Source organism: Rhamphochromis sp. 'chilingali' (genome assembly GCF_963969265.1).
Source record: "Rhamphochromis sp. 'chilingali' genome assembly, chromosome: 8".
NCBI classification, from domain to species: Eukaryota; Metazoa; Chordata; class Actinopteri; order Cichliformes; family Cichlidae; genus Rhamphochromis; species Rhamphochromis sp. 'chilingali'.
Window position 1 is genome coordinate 22,048,215 of NC_137935.1, and position 19,361 is coordinate 22,067,575.

Below are 19,361 nucleotides of genomic sequence, written 5' to 3' on the forward strand. Positions count from 1 at the left end.
TTTTGGCATACAAATTACTTTTTTTCGTGTTAAATTGTCTGTGTTTGACAAAATGTGCTGATTTTTCACATGTGATAGCACAACTGAGTTGAGCATGCACAGGATTAATCACATCATTTGAAACTTAGCCCTGATTGGAGAAATTGGAAGTGTTACAACTGACCCACGTTACAACTATCCCTGGTCTCCCCTAAATAAAACTCTAGAAGGATGTGCTGTTTAGGTAAAGCCAGACTAGATATGTCACCTTTTGCAGGATTTGCAAAATTGACAAAACTCTGAGAATGAGGCCCTTTACATTGTATTAAATGAAAATAAATATATGAAAACATATGAAATCAGACACAATATGTCACGGTCTGGCTGGCAGACCGTGGGGATGTGAGAAATGAGGACCCAAAATGCAGGACTTGGCGCTGAAGGCAGTGCGTTTATTTACAGTGGTGACAATCCAAACAACAATAAATTCCCCGTGCGATCCCAACTCCCGTTCCGTGTCTTCTCCTTTATCCTGTGCTCCGTGCTCTGTCTCCGTTCCCTGTGTACTGTCCGTGTGCTGCCTCCTGGTCGCCACAATTCCTCCTGAGAAACACGCATACAAAAGGCAGTCGTGAGTACAAAACCTAACGGCAGACTTGCACTAACCTTGCACGATAAACTAAGACTGACGGGAAGTCACTCAACGATCCAGCGTCGAGGAGCTCTCAGCCACACTGTTTTGAAGCTCCTCTGACGAGGCTTGATCGGCGCCAGGTGTGTGTGGATTCCTGGGTGGGACCGGTCAGCTGGCAGGGCCACACCCACCAGGCCTAGAAGTGCCTGCCACGACCGCACCCTCACACACATGCACACACCCATAAACACCTGACAGTACACCAACACGGAAAACAGGACAGCAGACACAACCATAATAACAATAACCACAATAATAATGATAATAACTACAATAGTAGTCCAGACTGCTCACGGACCCCGAATCCCTGGAACTGGGTCCGTGACACAATAGGCAACAGTGTGGATTTAGGTTTGTAGTCATCCCATTTAAGAGCACGTGCACTAATTACATGGCATTTGCACTAATACTGAGGGTTACTGAGTGTCAGTGTAATTCCATGCTGTACAAAAGCTATCACATTAACTCACTGACTAATCTCAGTCAGGTGCATCAGGAGGATTAGATAGAAAATGGAAAACACACACCAATGCCTCTAATGTCATATTGTACATACAGTATACATGCATCTTAGGCGATATTAATGCAGTACTGTTTCAAATCTAGCAAAAAACAAACAAAAAGAAAATAAAGGCATGCACTGGCCTTTTTTTTTGCACTGTTTATGATTTCTCCTGCAAACCAAACTTTGGTTGATTGTGGACTCAGAATGAAACATTGCCACTGAATAATGTATGACTCTGAAGTGGAACCAGCCTGAGCGATAGAGGATTATAACGAATTCCAGTGGCACATAGAAGTCAGTCCTCTTATCCGTTGCTGAAACACTGCTTCATATCTGAGCAAACATGAAGCTCAAAGCTTGGATTGAGAAAAAAAAAGACTCGGGGCCGTGTACGCCATATCTTCGCCGACTCCAAGCTCCTACATCAAAGTACCACCACGCTCCCTCAGAAGTAGCAAAGTTTTAAGTATCCACAAGAAAGAAAATGCAGGAGAAGAGAAGAAAAAATCCACTCTGAATATATTTTCCAGCCGACCAGACAGACATAACAAAGTCAGTCTATGACACTACAGTAAATCACTTTAGGCTTCAGCTCACAATCTGTTCTCACTGAAGTAGTGGCTTGGCAAGTCAAAAAAGCATGAATATGAAAATATCAAATTCTTTGCTTTCAGTCATTCTGTTGTGGATACACATGTATCCTTAGGCTTATTGTCTTGGCTCATGAGTCCACCCCTTCTAAACTTCAAGCCATGGACTGCTGCCCTGAAATTCCCCTGTAAAATTTCTTCATGCAATTTTCAGTTCATTGTTCCCTGATGATGATTGCAAGTCCAAGCCCCGAGGTACCAAAGCAGCTCCAGAATGATGCACTCCACCATCGTTCACAGTCAGGCTGAAGGTTTTTGTGTTGTTGTGCAATGCCTTTTCCCCCCTTCCAAACAAACTGGTTTGCAGTCAAAAAAAGTCAAGTTTTATTTCACAGGTTGGTGGATCATCCAGATGATCTTTTGAAAAGATCTTTATACCATTTTCTAGTTTGTTCACCCCTGTAATGTATCATCTGCACGTGAAAGTCATTATAATAAAGGCATGGTTAAATCTAAGAGGCCCAAAATGTGCCTAGAAAATATCGCCTGCCTAATTACACCACCAGCACCAGCCTGACCATTAATACGAGGCAGAATGGCAAAACTCCATGCTTTCATGCTGTTTATGTCAAAATTTGACCCTGATATCTGTATGTCACAGCAGAATTTGGTTGTATTTGAATTACTGTCGCCTTTTACCAGCTCGAAGCAGTCTGGCCATTCTCCTTCTGGTATCAATAAGGCATTTCCATCAGAAGAACTGCTGCTCACTGGATATTTCTCTCTTTTTCAGACCATTCTGTGTAAACCCCAGAGATGGTTGTGCTGGAAAATCCCAGAAGATCACCAGTTTCTGAAACACTCTGAGCAGCCCGCCTGGCACCAACAACATTCAGAGTCCATTAAGCCAACTTTCTTCCTTATTCTGATGCTGCGATTGAACTTCAGCACGTTGCCTTGGTTATGTCTATGTGCCCAGATGCACTGAGTTGCTGCTTTGTGATTGGCTGATTAGATATTTGCTTTAACAAGTAGTTGAACAGGTGTGCCTAAAAAGCTTCTGTGCATAAAAACACAGAAGTGCTGATACAGAGATTTTATAAACTTATAAAAACGTTGGACAGAGAAAGGCTAGCTGCTCGCCTCTGTTTAAGCTAAGCTAATATGCTTCCAACTACACTCTGCTGGGAAATAAATAAGTGTAGTTTCCAGAATTCTTGATGCATTTTTGAAGTAAATGCAAAGCAAAGCATATGTCACATCGGCAGCTGGCATAAATCACCTCGAGTAGATGAGAATGTCATCATATTGAATCATTAAACAAAGTAATGGACACATTAAAGGATGAAATAAAATTAATGAAATGTCAGGTGCAGCTGAAAACGTATTACTTACCAGCTCAGCAAACAAGTGCACCCATTACGTGAGCTTTCCTTCCTATGTGGGATTGGCTTCCTAATCACTCAAGCGCAAAGTCTTCAGTGGACTTGTTAGGTTCATAAGTTACAACAGGGTTTTATGTTTTGTTTTACACGTTGTTTGCAAGGCAATGGTTAAAAATGTTATTTTGAAATCGAGTCTAATTTTAAAAACATACCAGTGAAAGTTTAAATGCAGCAGAAACTGTTCTCCTGCTCTTACTCCATCAGAAGAAACATGACTCTTATCCTCAACAGCAGGCAGGTGGATTTCATCTCTCACTTCAAGCTAAACTCAGTCTCATGCCCAAAGCAGTCTTGTCTCCAGCCCACATATAAGACAAAAAAAAGAGAGAAAATCTATTCCCGTGGTCTTGTCTCTGACACATCAGTAAACCTGAAGCAACTAAAAATGGTCTCTCTCTGAGGAAAGCCTGTGGGCCTCCAGTCTGACCCCGCTGCCTCCTCTCTCCTCTTCACCGCTGCAGCTAACGTAAGATTTAAGACGATGAGGAGGCAAATGAATTCACTCCAGCTGCAGACAACGACGGCACGCATATGTCATTTCAAGTTGTATACAGATACAACTCTGTACAGGCTCAGCAACATACACTTGAATCAGTGCACTTTTTCTCTGACATTTCAACACTATGTTATCTGTCACATATACAAGTGTAAACAAAAGGACTCCATAAAGCCACCTGGAGAGTAGGTTGCCATTAGATCAATACCCACAAGTCCTGTCTGTTCTCTCGGAAGGCTAAGGATAGCTAGAAAAAAGAGAGCGATGAAGATGAGCAGCAGATTCTGCAGGTTGGGTTAAACAACCAGTCCGTGCCATTGTGTGGGTCTCAGACAACCAATGTTTGCCTTTGATTACAATTTGAAGGCAGATGTGACACTGAAAGAACTCTTTGTGGCTGGTTTGCTTGATGTGTTTGTGTATCTGTTCAATTCAAAGGTTAAAGCAAAAGCTAAGTGTAGGACGTTCATTGAGATTGCTAACAGACCTCTTGGCACTGATGATAGCCAACGTGTGCAGGCGAAAAGACTTACGATCACAGGTAAGAAATAATATGCGATGCAGGAAAAGAAAAGGTTAATGCGGCAGACTGACACGAGCAATCTATGAGTTAGCCTCGAGAGCAGGAGAATAAGATTGAAGGAAGGAGACGGTCAGCTGAATATGTTCAACAAAAACAGATGCTGCCAGGCAGAGTTGAGAAGAGAGGGAAAAAGAGAAAGATGAGATATGATGGCAGTGACAATGTGGAGGAAGAAAGGAGGAAAACATTCATGCAAGATAAGAGTGAAGTTAAGAAAGAGAAGCAAGGTTGAGAGACATTTACATTTAGATACACAAGGGAGGAAAGAAAGACAGCAGTAAACAAAATGAGGCTTGAGCGTGCTCAACTGTGATACTCACATACATAAAATTGTACTTGTAGCATTGGGTAGCAATGCTGAAACTCGTTAATATGCAAAGTTTTAATTGTTGACATTGAGAAAAGTTATTTTTCAGAACAATTGGGATGGACATTTTTTTTATTATAATTATTATTCTGATGTGTAGAGAATAACAACAAAGTGTAGAAAGAGTGAGGGTGAATGACAGGAAATGATCTGGGAGAGAACTGAACCCAGACCCCTGCAGGAGGACTATAGCTGTCAGTGTATGTCATAAGTAATGCTTAGCATGCATACTGAGGTTTAGGTTTTCTTACTGAAATAGGAAAGAAAACCTAGTTTGTCCAAAGAACATTGGTGGGTGGTGGATATGTTATTAAAAACAACTTTATATATTGTAAAGCATTACTGGTGCCCTCACAAATGTGCAAGAGCATGTCATGTGCACAAATACACCTCCATATGACCTTGGATGCTGGCTTTCTCCTCTTAACACCAGAGAATATGGCAAAAAATAGAGATTAAGAAAAGCAGCTGATCTGCAAAATTATTAAAGTTTATTTTATTTGCATTTTACACATTTTAAACGTTTGAAAATGACAAAAAAAAGTTGTTTTTTTATTTTGATCATCACCAATTCCCTTGTTAAACATATCTATTCTTATTTTTTAGCCAACAGTTGGATGGAAACATTTTGCTTCTGGATTTAACAGGGAGTCAGTGAAGTGACGCTAAAATGGGAGAAATATGCTCTCTTTCTGGTTCCCTGTCAGTACTCGCGCTGCAACATTTTAGATCAACTCAAGGCTTTTCAGGGATTATGAATGGCAACAATCTAGCCTAGAAGTAAAAAGGCAGGAAGTAGTTTTTCAGCATCACTCTGAGACAGGATGTTTCTAATTCTAGAGATATCGTGCAAACATATTAAAGCAGTCCTACATATGTTTGATATTACATGGAAAAATATATCCAAGCTAAAAACCACTCCAAACCTCCTCAGCGTGTTTCTGGAGGCTGAGGTAAGAATTAGGATTTATTCACAATTTCACAACAACTGACGGAAACCTCTCACCAACCAGTCATGTGACCAGATGTTGCCTGGTGGTTGCCAATCAGTTTCTAGTTTCATGAGACTTAAATCTGATTCAGTGCGTAGAAAGAAAACAAAATGACATGTTGGATATATTGTGTGTCTGTGTATTGGTTTGGTGATTTTTGTTGAATCCCCTGTCTTTTTTTATACTTATCAGAACTGAGAATCTAAAGATAGATGGTGTCAGATACTGTCTAAGTTCTTAGGTCCTTTGAGACAAGCCTGTAAATTCTGGCTTGGCAAATAAACTTGACAGGACGTGACTGGATTCGGGTTGAATACCAAAGCAACTTCAGTGTCAGTGTTTTTCTTCTTTGGCACTTCTGAAAGGTGTGCGTTTGTATGGCAGCTGAGTGTCGGCTTCAGACGGGCGGCTATGTGGACGTGTGTGTATCCTTCTGTCTCTGCGGAGCTTCAGCCTTCATCTTGAAGCTATCCCAGTAGGTGGGGTCTTCGTCTGTTAGAGGTGAGGCTGAGTCGATGAGCTCTCTGAACGACAGCACGGTAAATGTGGTGGGCGGAAGAAGAGAAGGCGGACGAGGCTGTGAGGAACCAGGAAGAAAGTTAATATTGTTTATCCTACAGTATGATAGCTACTCTTACTATTGTAGCTAAGTTTTCTTTCTTTTTTTAATCTATTCATTCCAAGTTCACATTTTTTTAATGGAAAAGTTATGCCTCCTTACTGCAGGGCATGTGTTGTCTGCTGGTCCGAGTGCTACAGCAACATGATGATCAGCATCCAGTAAACTCTCCTGCAGAATGACACACAAATCCAAAAATATGCAGTCTGGATAGACTTTGGAACCAATCATTTTAGGGTGTTTGGCACAAAAAAGGGCACACAGTAATGCCAATAGAGAGAAAATCAATAATTTATTTGAGTGGTGAGGAAAACTAAATTTTAACAGGCAGAAACCTCCAACAGGCCATCGGCATCGATGCTTGGGGTAAGTGCAAAGAAGAGGATGGAGAACCAACAAAAAACAAAATGCAGCAGTAAACACTCAGCAGGTTGGCGATGTGGCCAGTGATAGCTCATCGCTGCAGTTTCAAAGAGTTTCTGAAAAGTCAGAGAGGAAAGGAGACACAGAAGAAAAGTATGTGTGTGCACAAACTGCAGGGGAGACGACACAAACTGTAAATGCACTGAGAGAGAAAGGAAGATGTGAAGTGACCATTACGTCACAGCGTAGCTGGTTTACAGATGATATAGGGTCACCTGATCCAGGCCTAATGATAAGCTTATCAAAGAATAAAGTATTTAAGGTTAACATTAAAGAAGAGAGTCTGCATCACGACCTGGTTGTGTAGGAATGGAGCCTGACAGCTAAAGGCCTCCCGTGGTATTTTTGGAAGAGCCAGAAGTAGAGAGCAAAGTGCTCTACTGGGTACTATTAGATCTTTAAGATATGACGGAGTTTGGTCGTTAAGGGTTTTGTATGCGAGCAGGATTTTAAATTCCTTAAATCTGGAAAATATGATCTCTTTATAGTTTCTCTTAGTGCTTTTAATGGAACATGCTGGATCAGAGACGTTTTGAGTGAGCCTGGTAAAAACCCATGCACCAGGTCATCAGCTATGCTCTGTGACAGGATGTTCCTAATTTTAAAAGATGTCATGTTTTTTAAGGGCTTGAAAGAGATGACCTAGATCATTGTGGTGTGTTGTGTACCAATATGTTCTTGCTTTAAATATTTGTAACTTAGTGTCTGCTCTACGGCAAAGAAATGTACAGGTTAATAGGGGGAGCAGAGCAATGGCAGAAAGAGGAGTTCTTTGCTCTGTGAGGTGCACTCCTCTAATCTTCAGTTATCATGTTAGGCAGGATGAAGAAACACTCGAGAGCCCCCCCCCCCCCAATCACAACCACTTGTATTTCTGTACGAGGCCACCTATGATTCTCTCTGAAGATGCTCTCAAGGGCATATTCACTGTGGAAATGTGCATCAAGGTCCCCTCTGCATAGCACCCAAGTCCTTTGAACCAATGTGTTAAACTTTCCTAAAAGCTGCTTCCAGCTTGTTTAATGCGATCCCAAATTATATGCAATGCTTGGAAGCTCGCGTGGAGCTCGTCTTGTTTTGAGCTGACCTGATTTGTGACATTACTTAATATAAAAAAACAAAAAATACACACACACACACACACTCATGTTATCATCTTTGCACTTGAAACTAATCGGTCATCAGTTCTATAGCTGCATACAGTATTTCACTCTGTGTGGGAAGCAGCGATTGCTGAGGGCTGCGTGGCTGAGAGGAGGAGAGTCTACTGATAAAGAATAGCTCAGAGCAGCTCATTTCCAAAAAATGTAAGAAACAAACACAGAATAGCTTATTTTTATCTGTGTGTGTGTGAACTGAGCAAACATTTGTGAAGTGTGAACTAGCACAGCACTGATGCATTCGTGACACAAGTGGAAAATCCGGAAAAATGGAGCAATTATCAAATGGCATAGCAACATTTTAAACCTGAGAATAAAACCACAGACTACTTGGAAGCTGATGAGAGACAAAAATAGACTGAATTGTTGAGCTGTGACCTCTAATACACAAACCTCTAGATTTTAACAACATCTCTGGACTTTTCTTTTTCTTCACAACACCAGACTCACTTCGAACACCCAGTCCTCTTCTTCTTCCTCATCTAGATGCATCTTGGTCTGGTGCAGTACCCGGTCCTGTGTGAGCGGCTCAGACGGCAGGTGAAACTCCACCCTCTGCAGGTTGAAGCCCAGACCGGTGCCGATGGCTTTGATGAAGCTCTCCTTCAGGGCCTTGATGGAAAGGGAAGAAACCCGATCAGCTGCATGCAGAAAATGATGATCTGTGTGTATGCGTGTGTCTTCATGTGTGGGATGGTGTGTGTGTATGTGGTGGAGGGTGTTTTGGCTAAGAAGAAACACCACTTAAAACCGCAACAGATGGGAGTTTGTGCACACATGTTTATCAGAGTGCACACCAAAGAAGGACATTGTGTGTCAGTGTGTGTGTGTGTGTGTGTGTGTGTGTGTGTGTGTGTGTGTATCCAGCCAAAACCGACCATGCACGACAACCAATAAGCCACAATAACACTATTACAAGGCTAATCGCTATGGCAACCGTTGAGCTCTGCCATTAGTCAACAGTGTGGTGGTGATATTAGTGCTTGACGTCTCTGTGCCACCCTCTCAATCGCACAAAATCTTTACTTAGCTCCACTGTTGCTTTTGCTGACCATCTGTGTGTGTGTGTGTGTGTGTATTAGAGAGAGAGGGAGCGAGAGAGTGTGAGTGCATGCAAGAAAATGAGAGCGAAAGGAGGCAAAAACCAAAGAAAATGAAATGAAAGCGCATGTCTCCGATGACAGCATGCAGCGATGCAGCGGGGCAGCGTTTGAGAAACAAATTTGCACATGTATGTAAAAAAATACAAGTGTGTGTCGCCTCAGAGGACAGCGGCAATGTTACGTTCTCCCTGTGCTTTCTTCTGTTACACACACAGGGCACAAGGTAGTATGGTTGCCATGGTTACCCAGTGGCGGTAGAATGCGGCGAGTTGCTGGTGCTCCGAGCCGGCTGATTGGATGGCGCTCCACTCGTGCGCTGTAAACTGACGAGTCATAATGCGGAAAAACTCCAGCACAGAGCTGCAACCTGGAGCGAATGAAAGAGGTGCGGGGACAAAAAAAATACAAAACCAAAACAGGAGGGGAAGAGAGAATGGATGAAAAATTATAAATGAGGGGAGGAGAATGAGGGAGGTGATGGAAAAGAAAAACAGTAATATTCAAACACAGCCTGTGTTTGATGGAAGTGTTTCGCACATTTGAATTCTGTGGTCACACAGAAATCCAAATTTACACACACAAACAGCCTTGGCCTAGTCAATACTGTATATATATGGTGCAGCAGCGACCCCTTGTGGTGGAATTTCATAGCTAAACGAGTCCAAAAATGTAGTCATTTCATATATTGGCACAGGTTTATCCTAACCAGGGAACCACAGTGTTTACCTGGCATGGCGGTCTTCATGATATCTACCCCGACCTGCCTCCCCTGCTCTGCAGCAAGCACTGCGTAGTCCCCTTGGTGGGAGAGATTGAAACTCCAGGCCAGATCTGACTCTGAACTGACCTGTAAGGAGAAGGATTATATGTTTGAATGTATCAAAATAAATGAAGTCTATACTGAGCTTGACAAAAATCCAGTATTTGGGCCACGCTGACCCTCCCTGCACTGTATTATAGATCTATTTCTGATATATTTCTGATATATCAGATTTATATCTGATTTTTAGTTACTTGTGCTGGAACACTTGTAGTTTAGTGAAATGACAATGCAGTGAAGTAAAATGCTGCAGTATATGCAGACTTTGAACTTTATGGAAAAAAGGAGTGAACCTTGCCAGGTGTTGCCAGGTAAGGTTTGCCTCTGGGAGATCGCTCCAGTCTGATCTCTGACCATGGGATCCCCATCTTCTCACACACAAGCCTCCTTAGCAACAACCGTCCAGCCTGTTGAGGCAACAGAGACGCAAAGACAGCTGTATAAACTTTTCAGAATAATTAAGGGAGCACTTGATGATAACAGCAGAATACAAAGTTTTATAAACTTTGGGGACATCACTCTGTCCAGGTAATAAACATAAACTACTTTTGATTGCTTTGGTGCAAATTAAAGTGACAACAGGTGTACTGGAGATACAATATGCAACATATTAATGGCATTTCAGGTTGGGGCCACAGACTGCTGCTCTCTACTTTTACTTCAGTTTAGCTTTTTTTTTTTTTTTTTTTACCAGTGTCCTTATCACTGCTGGTAGCTTGAGACAGGCTCTCATGACACTGTCTCTCTTCACAGATGAGAGCAGATTTGCACTAAGCACATGTGACAAGATGTGAAAATATCTGGAGATGCCATGGCAAGCGATACGCTGCCTGAAACACCATCTGTGAAGAGAACAGGGCGCCCTGCCAGTTCTGGTGTTCTCTGGCAAGAACCTGTGAGGAAGGTCCCGCTAAAGACCGTTAGGCCCTCATGCCACCGGAAACCTGTAGGAGTAAACCTGCTGGGCGTCATTCTGTAAGTCTCTGCTTTGCACTAAGTTCAATTCAATTTAATTTTATTTAAATAGTGCCAAATCACACCAACAGTTGCCCCAAGGCGCATTCCAGGTCTATTCAAAATACACGAAAAGCTGTGAGATGTGTTTTATTGTGTTAAGTAGGTAATGCGGAAAAAAGAAAAATCACAGCCATCTTGTGGTCATAATCAAGACACACTGGTCTTCCCAACAGAAGTTAACTTTACAGATTTAAAGTATCGCTACAGGTATCGGCAACACTGGCTCTTTGTTTACTTGGCTCTTGGCCGATACCAAGAATCGGTAAAGTTTAGTTTTGGACTCACCATAGCTGACTTTGCATCCTTGGCGAACACAAACTGCCCGATCCGATCTTTCTCCTCCCGCTGGATGCAGCGAGCAGCGAACAGCCAGTCTGACCTGCCCGGCGTCCACGATCCGCAGCGGAAAGCCCACCGGACGGAACCCATCTCCTCGCCCCCTGCTCCACCTCTGACATCCGGGCTCCTCCACCGCAACTTCGGGCTGCTTACGAGCTGCTAATGAGCTAAAGTCAGCGCGGCGTCTTCGAATGTAATGTTCAGAGACGTGCGGATTTTCGCCCAACAGACTTTCCTGTTTACATTTCGGAGTTGACAGCGGTGCACATGCCCGGAAGAGCCCGGCCTGATTCAATGTCGTCATAAGTGGGCGCGGTGGAGGATTAACCAATAGGAGCAATTAAAATGGCGCGTCACTGGTGGTAACTTCAAATGTTTCAATAACATTGGAAATACGACAACACTACGATTCAGTTTCAATAAATTACCCCCATCCCCGTGCAATACAATGACAAAAGTAGAGACGATGTCCGAATGAGATAACACCAAGTGCTTTTGTTTTATTTAGGTCTAAATGTCAAGTCTAAATCTCTCGAACCTTAATCGTCTTTACAGCTTTGAAACCTTAGTCTCTCCCGTTTCAGACGGGGCGATGAACGCAGCATTAAAATTGCATTTTAAACGGTGCTGTTTGGATTGCGGTTTTTCTGTGTGATTAAGGTGAGTTGTTTTTACTATTATTACCAGTGGTGTTTTATTGGAGGAGCTGACGAGATGCAGAAAAAACATGAAATTTATGACTGTTCTGACAAAAATGTGCTGAGCCTCTCTGGTTACTGATGCCTTGTAGTCATCCAAAAAAAAAAATCGTAATTTCAACGATTTGGAAGGTTAAAGAGGGGAAAATGTTTAACCTTCGAGGTTTATCCATTTATATATTTATTTATTTATTTACATACAACTAGGTCTTTCTTGTGTTCTTGTGCGATAAGGTAACGCATTATCATAGTAAAATTCTTGTTACAACACAGTATTGTCTGCTAATTATAGACAGATAGTGACGACTCGCAGAGTATAGAGATGTTTGATGTGCTTCAGAGACACGTGAGGCATGAGCAGTGTTCCTACCCATCAGTATTCATCATAGTTACGAGCGATCTCAGTATTTGCCTGTCTTTAGATTGAAAGGTGGCCTGTAGCTGATTGTCCAGCTCCAATCCAAAATTAGGGCAACTGATTAAAAAAAACCCTTAGAGTAAATTAAAATACTCAACATGTGTTTTTTTATCTATAAAAACGCCCCCCAAACTAACTCATTCCGCTTAATATACAGATTAGTTCATAGTATTTGTATGATGACGCAATCGGTGTAATTTTGCCTCTCCATGCAATCATGGTGTATTTTAAATCAAACAATCAAAATGTGATAGAATTACAGACTTTCATCCTTAATCCAAGGGATCTAACAAAAGTACTGCATTAACTATAGGTATACACAGTCTTTCAATTTTAGTGGCTCAAATGTAATTTGTAACATGACTGACAATAAGTTTTATGGCCAGCTGAGAGAGAGTCATAACTTAAGGGTCTGCTGTGGTACATCAAAAAAAGAAAAGAATAAATACACTGAACAGCCCAGCAACATCAAAAAGCCTGAAAAACCATAGAAAACCACTGAAGTGAATGATGACAGAATTACTTTTATAGTTAAGAAAAACTGCTTTACAAATCCAAACAAGTCAAGAACATTCCTGAGGAGGCAAAAGTATCATTGTCAGTTACAATAAAGAGACACCTTCATGAATGGAAATACAGAGGTCTCTACAGTAAGGTCCAAACCACTGGTTACACCGAAGAAGAGGAAGGTCAGATTGGACTTGACCTGAAAATACCCGAATAGAAGGTAGAGATCCGAAGTGTACATGGGCATGTATGGCTGCCAGTGCAACCAGGTGACTAGTGTTTACTGATGATGTGTGTGAAGTGTACATGGCTGTACTCTCTGCTCAGATTCCACTAATGCAACTGTAGGTGGCTGTATAAACTAAATCGTGTTATCTGCTTTCTTTTTCGTCTTTTACACAGGGCTAAACAAGAAGAAGGGCTAAAGAACACTTTCACCCTGTGATGCTTCTCTACACGTGAGATTACCTGGCAGCAGCCCATTCCAGGAGAAGTTGGACTGCAACCTGAAGCCTTCTTATAATATTAATAATAGCTTGTGTCTTATTAAAAGAAAAAGTGAACCCTCCAGTCAAACTTGAGCAAAGCAGGGAAGGATTTGATGACTTATACCTCCAGTCTACCAGATCAACGCATTTCTTTCCAGCTAGCATTTCTTTAACCCCCAAGCCTTAAATGTCCTTACTTAGATACTCCCAGGTGGAAAACTTTAAAGAAGCTGCTACAAACGGAGCCACGGAGGAATTCCTCCCCGGTGTAAACTGTTGCGCTGCTGAAGGACAGCTAAGCTACAGCAAACTTCCACACTTCTCTCTATTTGAGGACTGAGTTTCCCTTTTACACTGAACTGCGACCTGTCTCTTTACACCTCTGTTTCAGTCCTTTCCCTCTGATACCTTCTTCCATATCTGTGCCTCTCTTTCTCATAACTTCACTCCTGTTTTTCCAGTTGTCTCTCTTGACTTGTTTTTCTTGCTCTCTACATTTCTGGGGGCTTCTGTCCCACTCCTTGCTGCCACACTGGATTTCTTGCAAATGAAGCACCTGAAGAGGAAGAGGAAGAGCAACTACAGCGTGAGGGAAACACAAACTCTCATCAGGGAGATCCACAAGAGGAGAGACGTATTGTTCTCCAGACAACAGGTGGAGATTCTTTTCTTTTCTTTTCTTTTCTTTTCTTTTCTTTTCTTTTCTTTTCTTTTCTTTTCTTTTCTTTTCTTCTTGATTTTATCCACAGAAAAATGCATACACAGCTCGAAAAATGCATACACAGCTCTCTTTCCTCGGAAGTCTGAACCAAGGTGCGGAAAATGACAAAAACAGCAGCACAAACCATTCAGATAATTCTGCCATCTCGCCCGCCTGTGTTTAGTCAGCTCCAATTCATATTGGTCTAAATTAAAACATCTAGAGGCTGTAAATAATGAACAAAACGATGACTCCAAGGTTTGAACTGGTTACATTACCGTTGCTGCCACTAGAGAGCACTGACATGTCTGTTTTTCAGCTGCAGGATGTCCTGTGTGTTGCACCCTGGACACATTTCTGCTTATACATAACAGTCATATTTTAATCTCCCTAATGAAATCAGTAGAAGAGGTTAAGAGGGCAGAGTTGAAAAAATATTTTAATAACTTCATGCTGACTATGTCACGTGTACACTCTGCCCCAGTGTTCGCTTTCTTCTTCCCAATGAAGAGAGGGTAATTAGTTTCAATGGCACAGGAGAATTTAATTTGTGCAGTCACTTTCTTTTCCATTCAGTAAACTAGTGTCATATTATTTGCCTCTTTGAATGAAACAGTTTAACTGCTGGTCTTTCTTCTTTAATAGAACACAGCCATTAATGAGCTGAAGAGGCAAGCATGGGAGGAAGTGGCACAAGGTGTGAATGCCCTGGGAGAGGGGGAGCTACGCACTGCTGCCGAGGTGTGTTTGTCTCCATTCAGATCGTATCGTTGCTTCTGTGGACCCAGTTGTGATTTTTAAAGCAGCCTTCCCTTTCTGATGTGCAGGTGAAGCGTCGTTACCTCGACTGGCGTGCGCTTACGAAGAAAAAACAGTTGCAGACTGAACTCTCTCTCTCTTCCTCGCCCCCCTCTTTGGCCATTAAGACTGAGTATGGAAATTCCTCTCCAGAGCACGAGGCGCCTTCTTTGGGATCTGGTTGTGACCAGCTGCTTAACCTCTCGGGCTTCCCAAAGGACTGGCACTGTGACTGGCCGGAGATGGTGGCTCTCAGCGGGTCGAGCGGGCAGGCCGTGGGGGCACTGCCGGGAGTAAAGATGGAGGACGATGTCAGTGAATACAGAGTAACAGTGTGTGTGTGTTTCTCTCTGTAGAGCAGCCATCAAAGCTTAGAGTCTGTTAAATCATCATTTCATGTATATGCACACTGATTATTTTGTAAAAATATGCTCTTTAATACAGAGCTGCTAATATTATGAGAAGACAAACAGCCTATGTTGAAATTCAAGTGTTGCTAATGTGTAATTAGTCAAATTAATGTCCTTACCAGCCATTACTTAATACACATTATGCAGCTCAAGTGTCTCTAGTCAGTCCAGTCTGTTGATTGTACTCCTGCAGGTTCACAAGGTAGAGACTAAATTAAATTAAGCACGTGTTAATTAATTAGGATATAATTGAAGACTGACATTTAAATATTACTTTTCTGTGATTACATTAAGATCTGCTTTTAGATCAAATCTCACTGGTCACTCTTATCTTATGAGACAACGCTTCCTGTTACAGCAGCTAAAGAGTTAGTATATGCAGTATACGCTATATAGTGTTCATTCATCTGCCTTCAAAAAGATATAAACTTGAGAAAAATCCCATTCTTAATCCATAGGGTTTAATATGATGCCCATCCAACCTTGGAAGCGGCCATCCCCAAACTGCTCCTACAAAGTTTGGAGCATGAAATTGTCCAAAATGTCTTGTTCTTTTCACTATTTTAAGGGGCCGAGCCCAACTCCTGGAAAAGAACATGTCTCTGCTGATCTAGAGACCAGTGCTGGTGTGCTTTACACCACTGCAGCCGACGCTTTGCTTTGCACTTGGTGATGTGAGTTGCTCGGACATGGAAACCCATTCCATGAAGCTCTCTACACACTATTCTTGAGCTAATCTGAAGGCCACATGAAGTTTGGAGATCTGTAGCGATTTACTCTGCAGGAAGTTGGCGACCTCTGCGTACTATGCGCCTCAGCATCCACTGACTCTCCTCTGTGATTTTACGTAGCCTACGTAAAATGAGTTACCATCGTTCCCAGTTGCTTCCACTTTGTAATAATGCCACTAAAAGCTGACTGTGGAATATTTACTAATGAGGAAATTTCACCACTCGACTTGGAATTCAAAGAGCTCCTGAGAGCGAGCCATGTTTGTAGAGTCAGTCTGCATGCCTAGGTGCTTAATTTATATACCTGTGGCCATGGAAGTGATCAGAACTCCTGAATTCAATGATGTGGATGGGCGAGTGAAATTTTTTTTTTGCCAATATAGATATTTATACATCTCAAAAATTCTCCAGTATTTTGTGTCTTTGGTTGATTTAATACTGCCTTATAATATAAAACTGCACGATATCTAGTATAGCGGTACATATTATCAGCCAGAGAATCTGCAGTAATAAAAGAAGTGATGATGGTTTGTGTGCAGACCGTGAAATAATCAGCTCAGCACATGAAACCATCAAATGTAGTCGCAGAGATTTAGTTTAAAAATAATTTGGGGATAAACTCTCAGCCAGAAATCCAGATTGATGACTCAGAATAGCTCATGACTGTATTTAATGCTGTATCATTTATATAAAAACAAGAAAATAACTCAGGAGAAATTAGGATCCCCCATTTACCTCAGTGCTTCTTGAGTGCATCTTTCTTTGGGTTTATTTGTGAAGGCTTGCTTCAGAGTCTCCTGTGAGAATTAGAAATAAGTGTGGCGTTCGCTTTAGTTATGCCGACCCAGAGGAGCTCCTCGTCCTGCTGATACCAAACACATCCAATAGTTAAGGTGTTGCTACAGTTGATGCACATCTGCAGGCCACTTTGCACCCCAGCTCCTCATTTTCATGCTGTCTGACTTAATCAATTTCATGTCTGCGACCACTGATGTCTGCAGCGTTCTGCGCTGAAAGCCTTGCTGCTGATCTCCCCACTGGTTATCCACATATGTGTGAAAACCTGTTAAATGATGACTCTCTCTCTCTTTCTCCTTCCCTCTAGCTGGATGGGGATGTGGGAGATGGAGAAATGGATGATGATGATATTCCCTCTCTCCTTTGTGACATCGAGGCATGTGTAGAGGGGCATGATACTGATGTTTATTCCCACAATGACTTGGGCATGCCCAGCCCCTCCAAGGATCCGACTTCCACCACCAGCAGAAATCTACTGCTGCCCGGTGGCCTGATGGGAATGCTGGGTGAACTCAGCAGTGACGAGAACATAGGAGCAGGGTGTCTGGTTGCTGTTGAGAAACATCGTCTGGAGCTAGAGAAACAAAGGCTGGCTGTGGAGACTGAACGCCTGGTGGTGGAGAAAGAGCGGCTATTGGTGGAGAAAGAGCGACTTCGTCAGACAGAGGTGGAGAGAGAGCGGCTGCAAATAGAGAAGGAGAGGTTACATGTGGAGAGAGAGAGGCTGAGACTCATGCGTGTTGGCCAATCAGAGTACGTCAACTCTTCTTTTAACCTGCCGCCGCAACAAGGCCCAGTCCTTTCCTCTCGTTCGTCCTTATCCTCAACTCATGATGGACAGAGGGAGAAGGGAGTGTCGGCGGCGGACTTGGAGGCAGCGAAGTTAAATCTGGAGAAGGAGAGACTGCAGCTGGAGAAGGAGAGACTGCAGTTCATCAAGTTTGAGGCTGGCAGGTTGCAGATTGAGAGAGAGCGCCTGCAAGTGGAGAAAGAGAGAATGCAGCTCCACAAGGACCATTTGTCAGTAAAAATCTGATAAGAGTGAGAAAAAGAGGGTAGATGAGCAGGGTGAATAAATTAGATGTCTCCAGATCACTATTGGTACTAGCAGCAGATTTTTCACAGACATACTGTCTACGTTTGGTGCGAGACACTTTAGTGATCTTTCCTAAATGGCCAAGAAGAAGCCCGAGAACAGTGCCTTAGGGTGTAATATTTGTTCGGCACAATCAGCGGCCAAATGCAACAACTGTTGGCTGATGTTCAGCACTCCAGTTCACAGAAATGTGCTGTGGAAGATGTTAAATAAATACTGGGCTGTTAGTGCAATTAATCTTTATTGGTGCAGAAATATTTAAGTATATATATGAAATAGTGCTATTGTACTATAACTCCTATAAACCCTAACCCTTGCCTATCTATTACTGAAAAACAAATAGTTCAGTCACACTACAGTAAGCATATGATGGTAACCTCCTTGCATCTAGGAAAAAATGGTGGTTGCGTTATGACTACATTGAATATTTTGCATTTGGTAAACAACTGCAAATAGCTGCGACGAACTGGTCACATAGAAGGTAAGTGTGCAACTCCCCCTACCTCTGGTTGGCCACTTTTGGTTGCAAGGTGATTGCTGATAATCTGTTTTGGTGGTTTTTTCCTTTGTCTGTGCCTTTAAGTCTTTGCAGGTCCCTGAGTGGATGAGCTGACGGCTGCCGATTGGTCCGCGATCATGTGGTCGCATTCAAAATCCCTCCACCAGCAGTTGTCCCTGGGCAGCCACTGACAGCAGCAGCAGACCTGACCCTGGCCTCCAAAACCTGAGACATTTTTGCCTGTGACTTTGTGCGACTTTTCTCAGTTCTGTATATAGTGTGTACATTAGTTTTCATTGTAAATAGCACATTGTAAATAGCACTGGAACAGAAGGGGTGAGCTGCCTTATTGTTTTCCTTGCACTGTTTTCTCCTGTTTATTTCAGTTAGGGAGCACTTGTGTCATCGATCCATTGATCCATCCATCCATCTTCTTCTACTTATTTGAGGCTGGGTTGCAGGGACAGCAGCCTAAGAAGAGAAGCCCAGGCCTACCACACCGAGATGTTCCCAGGCGAGCTGAGCGATATAATCTCTCCAGTGTGTCTTGGGTCTACGCCGAGGTATCCTCACGGCAGGATGCCAACACCTTGCCTGGTTGGGTGTAGTGTACATTGGGTAGCCTCAGCCAAGAGGACTGATCCCCAGTTACTTCTGTCATTTTGAAGTTAAATCACCATGTTACAGCAACTAAACCAACAATTGTGGAGGAATTTTTATATTATATTTGGACTGTGAATGTAAGTAGTGATTGTGAATTTCTGTTTAATGTGAAATTTTGTGTATGTAGAGGCTCACAGATTCAGTTTCCACCTGTTTATGACAGTTAATCACAGATTCTGTTAATTCAGTTATAAATTGACAGCAGACTGACTCTGTCCTTTTGCTTTTCTTTTTGCCGTCTTGACGTACTAAATTTGTTCTAATGTCAGTCAGATGACACCTGACTGCGTGCAGACATGGTCCCTGTCAGTCATTTTAAAGGCAGCAAAATTGCATGGTCATTGCACACGGTCACAATAATTTGCGGCGTTCTGCGATCTCCAACCACCGTTTTCTCTAGTGTAACTGTAACAAAAAGCACAC

The 19,361-nt window shown here is 42.5% G+C and overlaps 2 protein-coding genes and 1 long non-coding RNA gene across 7 annotated transcripts; 1 reads left to right on the forward strand and 2 right to left on the reverse strand.

The window, feature by feature from the left end:
- Nucleotides 1-5,140: 5,140 nt before the first annotated feature.
- Nucleotides 5,141-11,426, reverse strand: aasdhppt (aminoadipate-semialdehyde dehydrogenase-phosphopantetheinyl transferase). Of its 2 annotated transcripts, XM_080890009.1 has the most exons (7): nucleotides 11,079-11,426; nucleotides 10,070-10,183; nucleotides 9,683-9,803; nucleotides 9,202-9,323; nucleotides 8,304-8,465; nucleotides 6,373-6,441; nucleotides 5,141-6,228 (listed from the first exon to the last, which is right to left on the reverse strand). In XM_080890009.1, the coding sequence occupies exons 1-7, from the start codon at nucleotides 11,220-11,222 to the stop codon at nucleotides 6,061-6,063; spliced, it is 900 nt and encodes a 299-aa protein (XP_080746135.1). In that variant the 5' UTR covers nucleotides 11,223-11,426; the 3' UTR covers nucleotides 5,141-6,060. The 2 variants fall into 2 exon arrangements, with proteins under 2 accessions (XP_080746135.1, XP_080746136.1); XM_080890010.1 differs by lacking the exon at nucleotides 10,070-10,183.
- A 123-nt stretch (nucleotides 11,427-11,549) lies between these two features.
- Nucleotides 11,550-18,497, forward strand: msantd4 (Myb/SANT-like DNA-binding domain containing 4 with coiled-coils). 4 transcript variants are annotated; one of them, XR_013972558.1, is made up of 6 exons: nucleotides 11,550-11,792; nucleotides 13,158-13,898; nucleotides 14,589-14,684; nucleotides 14,750-15,052; nucleotides 16,988-18,257; nucleotides 18,360-18,497. XR_013972558.1 is itself a non-coding variant. In XM_080889602.1 (5 exons), exons 2-5 carry the CDS (start codon nucleotides 13,791-13,793, stop codon nucleotides 17,714-17,716), a joined length of 1,236 nt encoding a protein of 411 aa, XP_080745728.1. In that variant the 5' UTR covers nucleotides 11,550-11,792; nucleotides 13,158-13,790; the 3' UTR covers nucleotides 17,717-18,287. The 4 variants fall into 4 exon arrangements, 3 of the variants coding, with proteins under 3 accessions (XP_080745728.1, XP_080745730.1, XP_080745729.1); XM_080889602.1 differs by lacking the exon at nucleotides 18,360-18,497 and having other exon boundaries at nucleotides 16,988-18,287; XM_080889604.1 differs by lacking the exon at nucleotides 18,360-18,497 and having other exon boundaries at nucleotides 11,551-11,792; nucleotides 14,870-15,052; nucleotides 16,988-18,287.
- On the reverse strand, nucleotides 14,924-16,923 carry LOC308401399. Its single transcript, XR_013972559.1, has 3 exons — nucleotides 16,618-16,923; nucleotides 15,271-15,338; nucleotides 14,924-15,025 (listed from the first exon to the last, which is right to left on the reverse strand). It is a non-coding gene; the product is annotated as an uncharacterized lncRNA (long non-coding RNA).
- Nucleotides 18,498-19,361: the final 864 nt, after the last annotated feature.

Bases quoted from the DNA above. Each gene is read 5' to 3' on its own strand.
- aasdhppt (XM_080890009.1), bottom strand. From the start codon at position 11,222: ATGGGTTCCGTCCGGTGGGCTTTCCGCTGCGGATCGTGGACGCCGGGC. The intron at 9,324-9,682 runs GTAAACACTGTG...CATTCGCTCCAG, and splicing joins CATGAAGACCGCCATGCCAG to GTTGCAGCTCTGTGCTGGAG. The intron at 6,442-8,303 runs GTGAGTCTGGTG...GTCATTCTGCAG, and splicing joins AAGAGGACTGGGTGTTCGAA to GAGAGTTTACTGGATGCTGA.
- msantd4 (XM_080889602.1), top strand. From the start codon at position 13,791: ATGAAGCACCTGAAGAGGAAGAGGAAGAGCAACTACAGCGTGAGGGAA. The intron at 14,685-14,749 runs GTGTGTTTGTCT...TTTTTAAAGCAG, and splicing joins AGCTACGCACTGCTGCCGAG to CCTTCCCTTTCTGATGTGCA. The intron at 15,053-16,987 runs GTCAGTGAATAC...CCTTCCCTCTAG, and splicing joins GAGTAAAGATGGAGGACGAT to CTGGATGGGGATGTGGGAGA.